Source organism: Neoarius graeffei, chromosome 12 (genome assembly GCF_027579695.1).
Source record: "Neoarius graeffei isolate fNeoGra1 chromosome 12, fNeoGra1.pri, whole genome shotgun sequence".
Taxonomy (NCBI): domain Eukaryota; kingdom Metazoa; phylum Chordata; class Actinopteri; order Siluriformes; family Ariidae; genus Neoarius; species Neoarius graeffei.
In genome coordinates, this window is record NC_083580.1 from 12,105,023 (window position 1) to 12,119,802 (window position 14,780).

The 14,780-nt window shown below is 41.9% G+C and overlaps 1 protein-coding gene across 1 annotated transcript in view; it reads left to right on the top strand.

The window, feature by feature from the left end:
* mmp17a (matrix metallopeptidase 17a) overlaps positions 1 to 14,780 on the top strand; it is a 217,060-nt gene that overhangs the window by 165,357 nt on the left and 36,923 nt on the right. The window contains exon 5 of the mRNA XM_060935516.1: positions 6,179 to 6,355. Coding sequence (XP_060791499.1) covers positions 6,179 to 6,355 — 177 coding nt within the window. The remainder of the gene's footprint in view (positions 1 to 6,178; positions 6,356 to 14,780) is intronic.

Genomic DNA, 14,780 nt, shown 5'->3' on the forward strand with positions numbered 1-14,780 from the left:
ATACACCTATGGGGCAATTTAGAGTTGTCAGTCTACCTACTGGCATGTTTTTGGGAGGTGCAAGGAGACACAAGAACCCAGAGGAAACCCATGCTGACATGTCTAGAACATGCAAAACTTAGACTCGGACCCTAGAGCTGTGAGGCAGTACCACTACCTGCTGTGTCACCTTTGTTACCTCACCCGTGATGGAGTGAACAGGGTAAGGTATTGTAATCAGTGAGGTTTGTTTGTTTGTTTGTTTGTTTGTTTGTTTATTTGTTTGTGTGTCTGTCTGTTAACAATCTAGCATCTAGACGGTTACACCGATTGACTTCAAATTTTTAGGGTAGGTGGGCAATGGTCCATAGATTACCTTCTTAAATTTTTGGGGTAATCAGGTCAAGGTCACTGGAAAGGTCAACCTTTTGGTCAAAATAACATATTTTCCATTATAACTCAAAAACGGTTGCCAATAGACAGATTATGAGCATATAGGAACTCCCATATGGCCTTTCATTTGGCACCATGATCTATGACCTTGAGTGACCTTGAAAGGTTCACAGATTTTCAGAGGGCTGTAACTTAAACAGTTGATGGTAGACAGATATTTACCGTTATCAACTTATAGGAAGTGTCATATGGGTTTTCATTTGGCACCATGATCTTTGACCTTGAGTGACCTTGAAAGGTCGAACTGAAGGTCATTGGTTTTCAGAGGGCTATAACTTTAAAATGGTTCATGTTAGCCAGATGTTTACCATTATCAACATATAGAAGTCGTCCCATATGGGCTTTCAGTTGCCGCCGTGACCTTTGACCTGGAATGACTTTGAAATGTCAAACTCAAGGTCATGGATTTTCATAGGCTCATAACCTGACAGCTGATGATTGAGAAATATTACCATTATCAACATATAGGTATAAAATAAGTGCTGCCGGGCAAGGTTTGTTTTGCCTGGCAACACTTGTTGAAACAATAACTTGCCGTTTTCTCTCTCAGCACTTCTCCGCTTCCTCCACTATCCGTCTTTGAGGCGTATTGTTCTTGGCAGGATTTAAGAACTTTCCCCCATTGAGGACCATCTGCTAATGTGCATAATTACTTCTGAAGTGAAATGTAGCTCAAGCAGAAGTGTCTAATGTTAAATGCTCCATTTAAGCTGGTGGGTGGCTCCTCATCAATTGAGTGGCAGCTGGAGTGCCCTATGTTGTGGGATTGACACACTCCTATGGGTCAGTTAAGCAGAGTAGCAGGGATTGCTGGGTTTTTTGACAGCATGCAAATAGGTTTTATTAATTATCTCTCTGGTTGCTTGCTAATGCGGACTGATGATTGCAGCCCAGAGAAAAGCCTCATTAAGCAGGTGTGTTTTTGATGACTTTTGCAATTTGGCATCAGCCTCTCATTTGTGTCTGTGTGTATGTGTGTGTGAAAGAGAGAGAGAGAGAAAGGCACATTGAGCCAGAGAATGGGTAGGAGAAATTACACTCATCCATTATCACTCATATTACATTGTTGTCAGTCCCTGCTGCTGGGGGTATTGGCTACTTTTAAAATGGATGGGAGTTATACTGTTTGCTTGTGATCTGTTTGGTATTTAAAGGGGGAAAGTATGAATGAATCAAGCTACAATAAGAGAAACAATGATCTGATTAGAGAAACTAAAGAGCCTAAGCGGTTACATGGTGTTTTTTTTAAACAAGGAGTGGCTACAGATTCAAATATTGAGGCAACTTTTTTTAAAGATCTATTTCACGGCCATGAAGTCCTTAATTCATGGCAATTATCTCATCTCATCTCTCATCTCATTATCTCTAGCCACTTTATCCTTCTACAGGGTCGCAGGCAAGCTGGAGCCTATCCCAGCTGACTACAGGCGAAAGGCGGGGTACACCCTGGACAAGTTGCCAGGTCATCACAGGGCCGACACATAGACACAGACAACCATTCACACTCACATTCACGGTCAATTTAGAGTCACCAGTTAACCTAACCTGCATGTCTTTGGACTGTGGGGGAAACCAGAGCACCCGGAGGAAACCCACGCGGACACGGGGAGAACATGCAAACTCCGCACAGAAAGGCCCTCGCCGGCCCCGGGGCTCAAACCCAGGACCTTCTTGCTGTGAGGCGACAGCGCTAACCACTACACCACCGTGCCGCCCAGCAATTATTATATTTTAAAATAAGTGAGACGGAGAAATCAGTTGAATTAGACCCATGTGCCTAATCTGTTACGCTAACGTTAACGCTAACAAGCAACAGGCGTGTGTTCATTTTCTCATTATCATTATCTCTAGCCGCTTTATTCTGTTCTACAGGGTCGCAGGCAAGCTGGAGCCTATCCCAGCTGACTATGGGCGAAAGGCGGGGTACACCCTGGACAAGTCGCCAGGTCATCACAGGGCTGACACATAGACACAGACAACCATTCACACCTACGGTCAATTTAGAGTCACCAGTTAACCTAACCTGCATGTCTTTGGACTGTGGGGGAAACCGGAGCACCCGGAGGAAACCCACGCGGACACGGGGAGAACATGCAAACTCCGCACAGAAAGGCCCTCGCCGGCCACGGGGCTCGAACCCGAACCTTCTTGCTGTGAGGCGACAGCGCTAACCACTACACCACCGTGCTGCCCTGTTCATTTTCTATCAACATAAAAGCGACAAAGTAACATCTGATCTGTGGGCACGGCCACAAGCGACAACAGAAGTGGTTGCTCCATGCCCACAAGAGGCAGAATACAAGCAACTCGAGCAACTTGTTGCTTGCTAGTGTAAGCATAAATATTAGCTCATGTCCACACCTTGAAATATATCCACCGTGTCACCTCGGAGGCTCCGTAGGAAACACAACTCTGAAGTGACTCACATTGTTCCTAATCATCATCCATTATACACGACACTATCTTTGCCAGCAGAGACACTTTCACCTGGCATGTCGTGTGTCTCGTTCCTCAGAGATTCACCCCAAAGTATGTGTTACTGCTGCTGCCAAGTGAATGTTGAGAAGTTCCATGGGCCTTAGACTTGCACAAATACATGCAGTGGTGTCTCAATAGGAGCGTCATTATATGAAAACTCCAGAGTCAGTGCACTTCAGTCATCCATTCGCCTTTTCAGCATATGTGCCTGTAGATTAGAGCCTGCATTGTGCCCGTAAGTCATCCAGGTGACTTCTGCATTATTCAGTCTTTTACGCTGGAGAATCATCGAAGTGCTTGAAGTTCATACAAAATGCAAACTACAGGGGTTTGAGAAGGATATATCTATGATATGCACATTTACACCGAGGTCTTTTTCAGCAACTTTATTTTAGCACATATCTGTAATATTTAATGGTCCAAATACAGTGCCTTCCACGATTATTGCCCCCCCCCCCCCCCCCCAAGATGAGGAAAAAGGGTTTGAAAAAAAATCCACCTTCTGGTGAAGTAGCTTCATCTCACCATGAAAAAAAAAAAAAGAAAAATCCAACCATTAATTGAAATAAATGTATTCAGAGAAAAACAAATTCCTCATCAAGAAATAATTATTTTCAGCAAAAACACTGGCACTATTATTGGCGCCCTTGCATTTAATACTTTGTACCACCTCGCTTTGCCAGGAAAACAACACTGAGTCTCTCCTATAACATTTTATAAGGTTGGAGATACAGAGCAGGGCATCTGAGACCGTTCCTCTTTACACGTTGTCTCCAGATCATCCAGGGTCCGAGGCCCTCGCTTGTGCTTTCTCCTCTTCAGCTCAGCCCACAGGTTTTCAATGGAGTTCAGGTCAGGGGACTGAGATGGCCAGGGCAGAAGCTTGATTGTGTTGATTTGGACATATGCTTCAGATCATTGTCCTGCTGGAAGAGCCAATAACGACCCGGTTTGAGTTTCCTGGCAGAGGTAGCTAGATTCTGATTTTAAATGTCCTGGTGTTTCATGGAGTCCATGATGCCATGTATCCTAACAAGGTTTCCAGGGCCTTTGGAGGAAAAACAGCCCCGAAACATCACAGAACCTCCAGCATATTTTACAACTGGGATTGGGTTCTTTTCATTATAGTCATCCTTCTTTTTACACCAAACCCACCTGGAGTGTTTATTGCCAAAAGCTCCATTTTTATTACATCAGACCAGAGAACATGGTTCCAGTCAACGTTATAGTAGCGTTTTGCAAACTTCAGGTACTTACGTTTGTGGTTAACTGACAGAAAAGGCTTTTTCTACCAAAACTTCCAAATAATCTGTTGACATGGAGGTGGCGTCTGATGGAGGTTTTGGAGACTTAGAAACCCCCAAGATTTTACTTTTTCTTGGAATTCACCAACAGTGATCCTTGAGGATTTTTTTTTTTGTTGCCTCTCTTACCCTCCTCCTCACTGTATGTGGGAGGAAAATAAACTTGGATCCTCTTCCAGGCAAGTTTGTAACCGTTCCAGTTGGTGTCCACTTTTTTTATTCTTGCCCTAACATTTTTGTGAAATGGACATTTTCAGGTGAGTAGCTATTTTTTTTTTATCACCATTCCCTGATTTATGGTCAACACACTTCTCCCTCCTCCCTCATTTGGTTTGTGTGTTTTCTTATTTTTCCCATGTTGATGTTGAGGAAATTTGGCCTTTTGTGTCACCTCATATTTGTTCCCCAGTTAATCAGGAAGTCATGGGTTACAGCTTGAAAGTTCCTACACGCTCCAATCAACTCAAAAATACTGTACAATTGAAATGGGAAACATGTTTTAGTTACATTGTGTTCACTATAATGTCCATGTGTTTTTTGTTGAAAGTTATTTCTTGGTGAGGGATTTGTTTTTCTCTGAATAGATTTATTTCCATTACAGGCTGGATTTTTCTCTTTTTTTTTTCAGTGTGAGATGAAGCGACTTCACCAAAACATGGATTTTTTTTTCTAACCCTTTATACTAATCTTTACAAGGGGTGCCAGTAATCATGGCGGGCTCTGTATCTGTATTCAGATTGAAACCAGACATGGTCATGATCTAAACCGAAACCAGCACTGCCAACATGGTCTGTGAATTGTGGCTCTGAAGGTTCCTCAACCTCAGCTACATCACATCCAGTTTATAAAGTTTTAAATCCCACTTGTGCAGTTGTTATTTTTGATTGTAGGTGCCCACAGTGTTTTCGAACAAATTCAGTTTCCCAAAATGTAAGCTAACTAGTAGCCTAATTGACCAGGCAGTTACTAAGGATGAATTGAATCTATGCTGTAAATGCATTGTGCAGCATCTTTGTCCTGCAAGCTTCATATTTGACCATTCACTTGCACCCATACAAAAGTTGGATGAAACATCCTGTTCATGCAAATTTGTTTGTTGTTGTTGTAGCATTCCAGGCAGTGCATAGCACCAAGTTGGCTCTAAGCCATGTATGACAAGATTGAGTGGAATAACTGTTTTATTCTATCCTCATTCACTGGATTTTGAAAAACAGAGCATTTTTATTTTTTGCAAATTCGATAAATAAAAACTTTATACAAAACGTCCGACAAAATCATTTCCGCTTAGAATGTAAACAAACCAGTGAAATGACAGTAGAAATTTGCGGGAAAATGCTATAATAATAATAATCTTTAAAAATGGATGCGTTCTTACCATCAAATAAATTCATTCCATATTTTGTTGCTTTCTTTTGTATTTTTTGGAGGGTTTTGTTTTCGAATAGTTTTATTTCGTCCTCGGTTGGTTCAGCAACATGCAGCGCCATTTGGTTTTTCGCTACTCACGGTCTATTAGCTGATATCTTAGTAGTAGAGTAGCCAATCAGAGTGCATGACTGCTCATATCCAGTGAATGTGGATAGAATAACATATAATATACACACAGCTCAATTCTCTCTTTTATCCTCTCTGCCCTCACATTTGATTGACAGTTTTCTGGCATGATGAGAGTAGGTCTATCTGCTATGTCTCGGGCCATTTAATGGAAAGCCTTTATGTCTGATTGAACCTTTCCCAACCATCCAACTATAGACATTAATATGAGAACAAAGAACTTTCAACAATGAATAAGGTGAGAGTGTGGCAGTTTCCCCTTCACATTCAAGCACACTACATCCCAATTTAGACTCTTATGCAACTCTGGGTCCTGAATGATTATCCTCTGTTCATCAGGGAGGTCATTTTAAAGTGCACCTGACTGAAACGTCTTAATCCAGAAACGGTGTGACTGTTCTGTGTTGTAGATTCTCATGGCATGGATCTGTTTGCTGTGGCAGTCCATGAGTTTGGCCACGCCATCGGACTCGCACATACGTCTGCTATGGAGTCCATCATGCGTCCGTACTACCAGGGGCCGGTAGGAGACCCACTCAAGTACGATCTCCCTTATGAAGACAAGGTCAGAGTCTGGCAGCTTTATGGTAAGAATAAATCATCACTTTCTTCACTGTGCAGCTCTCAGCTTGCCTTCTCTCTTTCTGACTCGTTGTTCACCTTCTAAATTTTAACTCACTTGCTCCTGCACCCTACTGAATTTCTCTGTTCTTCACATACACTGGAACTTTTGGCCCAGGAGAAATATTTTCCATTGGCTGACGGCCCTAGGTTCTAATTAAATGTCTTCGTCACACTTTCTCTGAGGCCATATTCATAAATCATTGTAACTGTGTAAAACTTTGGAGGTTGGAAATGATTCTTGGGAAGAAATTTTATAAACTTTAATAATGCATCATAATAGCTCATAATTATACATAATAATGTCATGTGCAATCTTTTACGGTACTGTATTACCTATTCAGATTAATGGGCTGTGAATAATTATAAAGCAACCATAACATTTATCACAAGTAAAGATTAACATTTTAACAAAGATTTAACATTGAGTGCCTCCAAAAAAAAATGACTCGAACTATTCACCCCAAGTACTGCTATATACAGTGGTGCTTGAAAGTTTGTAAACCCTTTAGAATTTTCTATATTTCTGCATAAATATGACTTAAAACCTCATCAGATTTTCACACAAGTCCTAAAAGTAGATAAAAAGAACCCAGTTAAAAATATGAGACAAAAATATTATACTTGGTCATTAGGGTGGTCCCAAATTTTTTTTTTTTTTTTAGGATTTTGTTATGACCACCTTACCTTTTTTTACATTGCCTAAAAGAAGTTATTGTGCGAAATTTGGTTAAGATTGTTCAATGTTTAGAGGTGCCACAAAGCCATTAAAGTTTTCACTCAAGACACAATATAAAATAATGTGACATTAACTGTTTCATATTAATACAAACAATACAGTAATATAACTTCCTGTGTTCAAAGTAACAATAGCTATTACTTGTCTGTGATTTTCTAAACCCTTCGGTATTATGGTATCTTGTGGAGATAAAAGAACACACTAAGGACTTCCCTAGCAGAAGGAAGCTTTCTCCCAGACAGTTCCTTGGAAGTGGGACCAATCAACCAAACATAATTGTCCTTTCTGGTGTTGTGCTTTGCACCACCGGTACTACTTGTATTACTGTTGCTAGCCATCTGAAAAACATAGAAAGAAAAACATTCACAACTTCATCAGCATATTACGATCAGTGCTCATTGTTTAAGAACCCCTTAGTGCATGAAAGTTAACCTTCTATCAGTCTATAAACTCTTCCTGCCTCTTCTTTTTCATAGAAGTGGCATATTCCCTCTAGAGCTGTGACTTTTTGGGGGTTTGAGATCTTCTCTGCAACAGTCTACGCACCAACTAATGTTAATGGCTTAACCCGATTTGCAAACTCGTGTGGCACCTCTAAATATTAACCAATTTTTCTAAAATGTTGCTTGTTGCCTTCTTTTAGTCTATGTAAAAAAATGGTAGGGTGGTCGGAATGTTTTGGTAAAAAAAAATTTTTCCCATACATTTCGGGACCACCCTATTAGTCATTTATTTATTGAGGAAAATGATCTAATGTTACATATCTGTGAGTGGCAAAAGTATGTGAAGCTTTGCTTTCAGTATCTGGTGTGACCCCCTTGTGCAGCAATAACTGCAACTAAACGTTTCCGGTAACTGTTGATCAGTCCTGCACACCGGCTTGGAGGAATTTTAGCCCATTCCTCCGTACAGAACAGCTTCAACTCTGGGATGTTGGTGGGTGTAGAAACTGCCCAGATGTGGGTGGAGCACAGAAGTACGGCAGGCTGTTATTTGCTTCAAGTTCACTTTATTTGGCTTTTCAGCGCAACTCTTTTTGTTTGGGGACATACACAGACACTCATACACACACAGACACCATCGTGTTCTGGTCCCCGATCTCCCCTCCTCTATTCCTCTCACTCCTTTTACAGGGCGCCGTCACTGTAAGAGACACACATTAATTGACAACAGGTGTAGCGATACGACCACTCACCTTCCCAGACTCCGCCCTCCATTCACAGACTGCAGCTCGGCCACATCCCTGCTGCCACAGTGGGTTTCCTCACATGAACTGCTCGCTTCAGGTCCTTCCACAACATTTCCATTCGATTAAGGTCAGGACTTTGACTTGGCCATTCCAAAACATTAACTTTATTCTTCTTTAACCATTCTTTGGTAGAACAACTTGTGTGCTTAGGGTCGTTGTCTTGCTGCATGACCCACCTTCTCTTGAGATTCAGTTCATGGACAGATGTCCTGACCATTTTCCTTTAGAATTTGCTGGTATAATAATAATAATAATAATAATAATAATAATAATAATTTCAATTTATATAGCACCTTTCTCAAAACCCAAGGTCGCGTTACAATTACAGGAAAGAAAAAAAAGTCCACCAAATAAAGGTCAGGTTGTCATTCCAATGGTGTAGAAGCCACAGTCCCACCAAAAGGTGCACGAAAACAAGTACCACACTGCCAGCACAGCCACCGCGGTGGCACCAGGCAACATCACTCGGAACACCACGCCATGGTTCCACAAAGCGAACACAGACGCACTGCCACACAGAGCGCTGGTATGTCCCAAACCACCTGCACAGCCGGCGGTTTGAGACATAACTCAGTATAATTCAGAATTCATTGTTCCATCAATAAAGGCAAGCCATCCTGGCCCAGATGCAGCAAAACGGGCCCAAACCATGATACTACCACCACCATGTTTCACAGATGAGATGAGGTTCTTATGCTGGAATGCAGTGTTTTCCTTTCTCCAAACATAATGCTTCTCATTTAAACCAAAAAGTTCTATTTTGGTCTCATCCATCCACAAAACATTTTTCCAATAGCCTTCTGGCTTGTCCACGTGATCTTTAGCAAACTGTAGACAAGCAGCAATGTTCTTTTTGGAGAACTGTGGCTTTCTCCTTGCAACCCTGCCATGCACACCATTGTTGTTCAGTGTTCTGATGGTGGACTCATGAACATTAGCCAATGTGAGAGAGGCCTTCAGTTGCTTAGAAGTTACCCTGGGGTCCTTTGTGACCTCGCCGACTATTACACGCCTTGCTCTTGGAGTGATCTTTGTTGGTCAACCACTCCTGGGGAGAGTAACAATGGTCTTGAATTTCCTCCATTTGTACACAATCTGTCTGACTGTGGATTGGTGGAGTTCAAACTCTTTAGAGATGGTTTTGTGACCTTATGAGCATCAACAATGCTTTTTCTGAGGTCCTCAAAATCTCCTTTGTTCATGCCATGATCCACTTCTACAAACATGTGTTGTGAAGATCAGACTTTGATAGAGCCCTGTTCTTTAAATAAAACAGGGTGCCCACTCACACCTGATTGTCATCCCATTGATTGAAAACACCTGACTCTAATTTCACCTTCAAATTAACTGTTAGTCCTCGAGGTTCACATACTTTTGCCACTCACAGATATGTAATATTGGATCATTTTCCTCAATAAATAAATGACCAAGTATAATATTTTTGTTTCATTTGTTTAACTGGGTTCTCTTTATCTACTTCTAGGACTTGTGTGAAAATCTGATGTTTTAGGTCATATTTATGCAGAAATATAGAAAATTCTAAAGGGTTCACAAACTTTCAAGCACCACTGTACATTCTTGTTTTTGTTGAGGTTTTAGTCCTGTTTGTCTTCTTTCTACAGTCCTTTTCTTCTCTGTCCTGACCATTTTACATTTTTCTCTTCTTCCCCTCAGTTATTTAAACCAAAGACAAAATGTTATTTGTCAAAAATGTGCAATAAATCTCATGAGACAAGTGCCCACTTTTTTTTTTCTTTTGCGTCAGTCTCAGATTTCTGCACAGTGTCACCGGTTAGAAACCAAAAACTCATTAGAGGAGATAAAGAGACACTGCCATGGCTGACAGACAAATAAATGTTATAATACATTTCCAAGTAGACACAGACTGTTGCTTTGTTATATGTCTGTCTGTTTTGTCCTCCATAAATATTTGCAGCAATCAGTGGGTACTGTGGGTGACGCTGGGTATCCTCTCAGCAGGCACATCTGATCGCAGTTAACACCTGCACCTGTGCTGGCGACAGAGCTGGTGTGTAAAATTGGTCAGTGCCAGAAGGAATCTGTCACCTATTCCAGGAACACATTCTTGAGTGGCCAACCCATCTGTTGGCATGCTTTTGCGAGGAAGGAAAAAACCGAGAATCTGGAGGAAAATGTGAAAAATTGTGCACAGACTGTCACACAGTCGGTCATAAAGAACACATTGAGAATAGAATAGAATACCTTTATTGTCATTGCACAAATGTACAACAAAATTTAGTTCATCATAGGACAGCAAAGTCACTGCGTACATGCACGCCGCCACTCTTGGGTGCTTGAGCCCAAGGCCATCCCGTTTTAATCTACGTAACTGCATGTCTTTGGACTGTGGGGGAAACCCACACAGACACGGGGAGAACATGCAAACTCTACACAGAAAGGCCCCTGTTGGCCGCTGGGCTCGAACCCAGAACCTTCTTGCTGTGAGGCAACAGTGCTAACCACTACACCACCGTGCCGTCTAAAAGGCAAGCCTGAGACAAATCCAAAATGCAAGGCATAAGTACAAAATGAGGTAAGACAATTAATTAATATAAAGAAGTTTCACTTACTCAAAGACAAGGAATGGCAAGACTTCGCAATGAGTAGAAGTCCATGAGCTGTTTCTACTTTTTAAAATCAGGATGTAACCAGGAAGTGAACGTAACCTCTCTTGACAAGGAAAGGACTTGTCCTGAACGTTTAAGCAACTCAAATTATTTCTATAACCACTATTAAAAAGACATGAGGATGGAAAGAGGAAGCAACTACAAGACAATACGTTTGTATTTTAGGAAATGGGTGGTAAATGGGCTGCACGGTGGTGAAGTGGAGTGGAGGGTTAGACCTGTCACCTCACAGCAAGAAGGTTCTGAGTTTGAGCCCAGTGGCTGACAGGGGCCTTTCTGTGTGCTCCAGTTTCCCCCACAGTTCAAAGACATGCTGTTAGGTTAGCATGAGGTTGTCTTAGGCTGAGGTGCCCTTGAGCGAGGTACCTAACCCCCAACTGCTCCCTGGGTGTTGTAGTGTGACTTCCCACTGCTCTGAGCATGTGTGCTTTGCTTGTGTGCATGTATGTGTTCACTGCTTCAGATGGGTTAAATGCAGAAAGGAGTTTAACAAGTGTACGTGTGATGATGGGCGGCACGGTGGTGTAGTGGTTGGCAGTGTCGCCTCACAGCAAGAAAGTTCTGGGTTAGAGCCCAGTGGCTGACAGGGGCCTTTCTGTGTGGAGTTTGCATGTTCTCCCTGTGCCTGCGTGGGTTTCCTCCCACAGTCCAAAGACATGTGGATTAGGTCGATTGGCTACTCTAAATTGCCCATAGGTGTGTACGTGTACCTGCCACCAGATGAGGGTTTGGATCCCTTTGGTGTGCTATAATCACCCAAGAGAATTCAGGGAAGCTAGTTGATGGCTTCCTGGACTGCCGACCCTCAACTGTGAGAACGGCGACAGACAGATGTGTGATGAATAAAGTTGTTCTTAAAATATCCACACAAACACCATACATTATGAAATTCCCACATCTGCCTACATGACTGCTCGGCTTTTAAACATGGACCAGTTCCTTAAAATGGTCTCCGGAGCAACACCAGGACCATGTTGGAGAAAAGGGGGATGTATGAACCTGTGGACCAGAGACATGAGGCTGAGAATAGTGCTGCAGACTGAAGAACAGATTTCTTTATATTAGGGGATTATTGATGTAATTACCTGGCGGTGCTGTGACAGATGGAGAACTCTGGGATTTAATGGGCCGTCTCAGAAGCTCAGACCAAAGTTATCACAACTCAGCATGCCACTGTGTGTACAGGCTTTGTCAGACAGGGAGAGCAGGGGGAGGAAAGGAGCGAGAGAGATAGAGGGAGGGAGGGAGAAAACATTAAGATTGGATGGATGGATGGATGGTGAGCTGCAACGTCCTGAGACCTCTGGTGAACTCGGGTTAAGCCATGAACCCCTGCCATGGCCGAGACTCCATATTTCTTCAAATAAATCCATGTGACAGATTAAGTTCATGTTTGAATAAAAGTTTGTCTGCATTACTCACATTGATTAAGGAAATGCCTCACCGAAAACGCTCACATAACCAACGATTAATGAGATCTAGCGGTGATCATTTAACCTAATTTCATTTACATAATGCCACCCAGCCCCTCCTGATATTCATTTGTTATTAGAAAATTCATCATTTCCGTACAGCATAATTACACGCTCCTAAAGCATGCAGAATGGCGAAATCAAATGCGCTGTTCTGCCACCATGTATTTTCCACTTCTGATCTAAATGAGGAGCTGAAGTTGTTTTTAAATCATCTCAAATTCTGTGTCAAGTTGACTGACGTGTTTATTCAGAGAAATCCAATAAGCGTATAAAAAGTTCACGTCGAGGGTCAGAACACTGGCAGACAAAAATCAAGTGGGGCAAAGTTTATGTTTTGGGGGGGAAAAAATAAAAAGAACAGTGAGACTGATAAACAGTGAAGATAAGCATTGGGGACGTACACAGATCAACAAAGCCACGCAGGAAATATGCAATACATACAGAGTGTTCAGAGCTGGCGACTTAACTCCAAATGTTACATCATTATTTACATGGAGAAACATAATCATAGTAAGAGTTTATCAAGGTACCTGCTTGAGTCAGTTTTCTGAGTGCGACATTTAGATGATGCAAATCACTTCCATATGTATTTCACGCATACCTGTCAACTTTGAGGTTTGAAAAAAAGGGATATTTCCCAGATTTTTAACTCAAAAAAAGGGAAAATTTCGGAAAGTCATACCCTCCACCAAAAGTGGGTGTGTAGTTGAATGGGGGGCAATTTTCTATCTAGTATTTGTGATTGCCTGTACTCTGGTGCATGTTGGTGATAGCCAAGACCCAAATTCAATATGCTTATGGTTTATAGAGTGCATTTGTGAATAAACTATACATTTATTTTTATTTGCTTTCAGTGGTACCAGTTATTTCCCAAATTAAGGGCTAAAATATGTATCTTATGTTAAAATAAGAAAGGTCATTATATAACTAGTCAATAAATTAAATTCCATTGCAATTTATTATGGTTTTACCATAGTCATGGCCTCGGAACACTAGATAGATAGATAGATAGATAGATAGATAGATAGATAGATAGATAGATAGATAGATAGATAGATAGATAGATAGATAGATAGATAGATAGAGTAATAAAGAGTAATATAAGATATTAAACCAAGAGTGATTTAAAATGGGTAAGTTTCAGATAGAAAATAAAATAGACAATGAGTGGATAAAACAGTTAATACACCAATTAGTTTACACTAGGCTATTTATGAGGTCTTAGCCAGGACATACTTAATGTAAACATGTGTAGCTTACCTTTGATTATTTGGGAGGCTTTCGTTTTCCCTATGGAAAATTTCTTTGCGAGGGAAGAGTCTGGGAGCATTCCAGCCATGCACTTGTTGAAATCATCAAAGAAAGAGAGGCTAATGTTTTTTTTAGCTATTAGCATCGCCATCTTCACCTCAGACCTAATCAGTGTTGCCAGATACTGCTGACGTTTTCCAGCCCAAATTATGTTCAAAACCCGCCAAAATGCACTTGAAACCGTCCAACTTGGGCGGGAAACCTCCCAATCTGGCAACACTGGACCTAATCACTTGTTCAGCCTCGCCTCCGGACGGAGTTCTGTAATTACTGATGCCTGAGAGGGCGGGGACGTGAATTCATGGCCCGACTTCCTGCTGTAAACTCCTGTCAGAGGCGCGTCATGAATTCTGGACCTACCGACTTTTATATATTGTGAAAATACGGGACTTTTATATAATGTAAAAATACGGGATATTTTCGGGAAAATAAAAAAAAACGGGAAGACAGCGGGAAATAAGTCAAAATAAGGGATTTCCCGGGAAAAACGGGAGGGTTGACAGGTGTGATTTCACGTCTCCAAGGTTGCCAGATATTTCACCCTTTTGAATAGCATCTACAAGAACAAGAAGCCTTTATTTGTCACACGTACACTCAAGCACAGTGAAATTCCTCCTCTGCATTTAACCCATCTGAAGCCATGAACACACACATGATGCACACACAAGTGGGCAATGAGCACACACACATACACAGAGCAGTGGGCGGCTATGCTACAGTGCCCAGGGAGCTGTTGGAGGTTAGGTGCCTTGCTCAAGGGCACTTTAGCCCAACTTTCAGGCCATGGCTGCCCCATGTTAACCAAACCACATGTCTTTGGACTGCGGGGGAAAATGGAGCACCCGGAGGAAACCCACGCAGACGCGGGGAGAACATGCAAACTTCACACAGAAAGGTCCCCGTCGGCCACGGGGCTCGAACCCAGAACCTGCTGTGAGGCGACAGTGCTAACCATTACATCACCGTGCT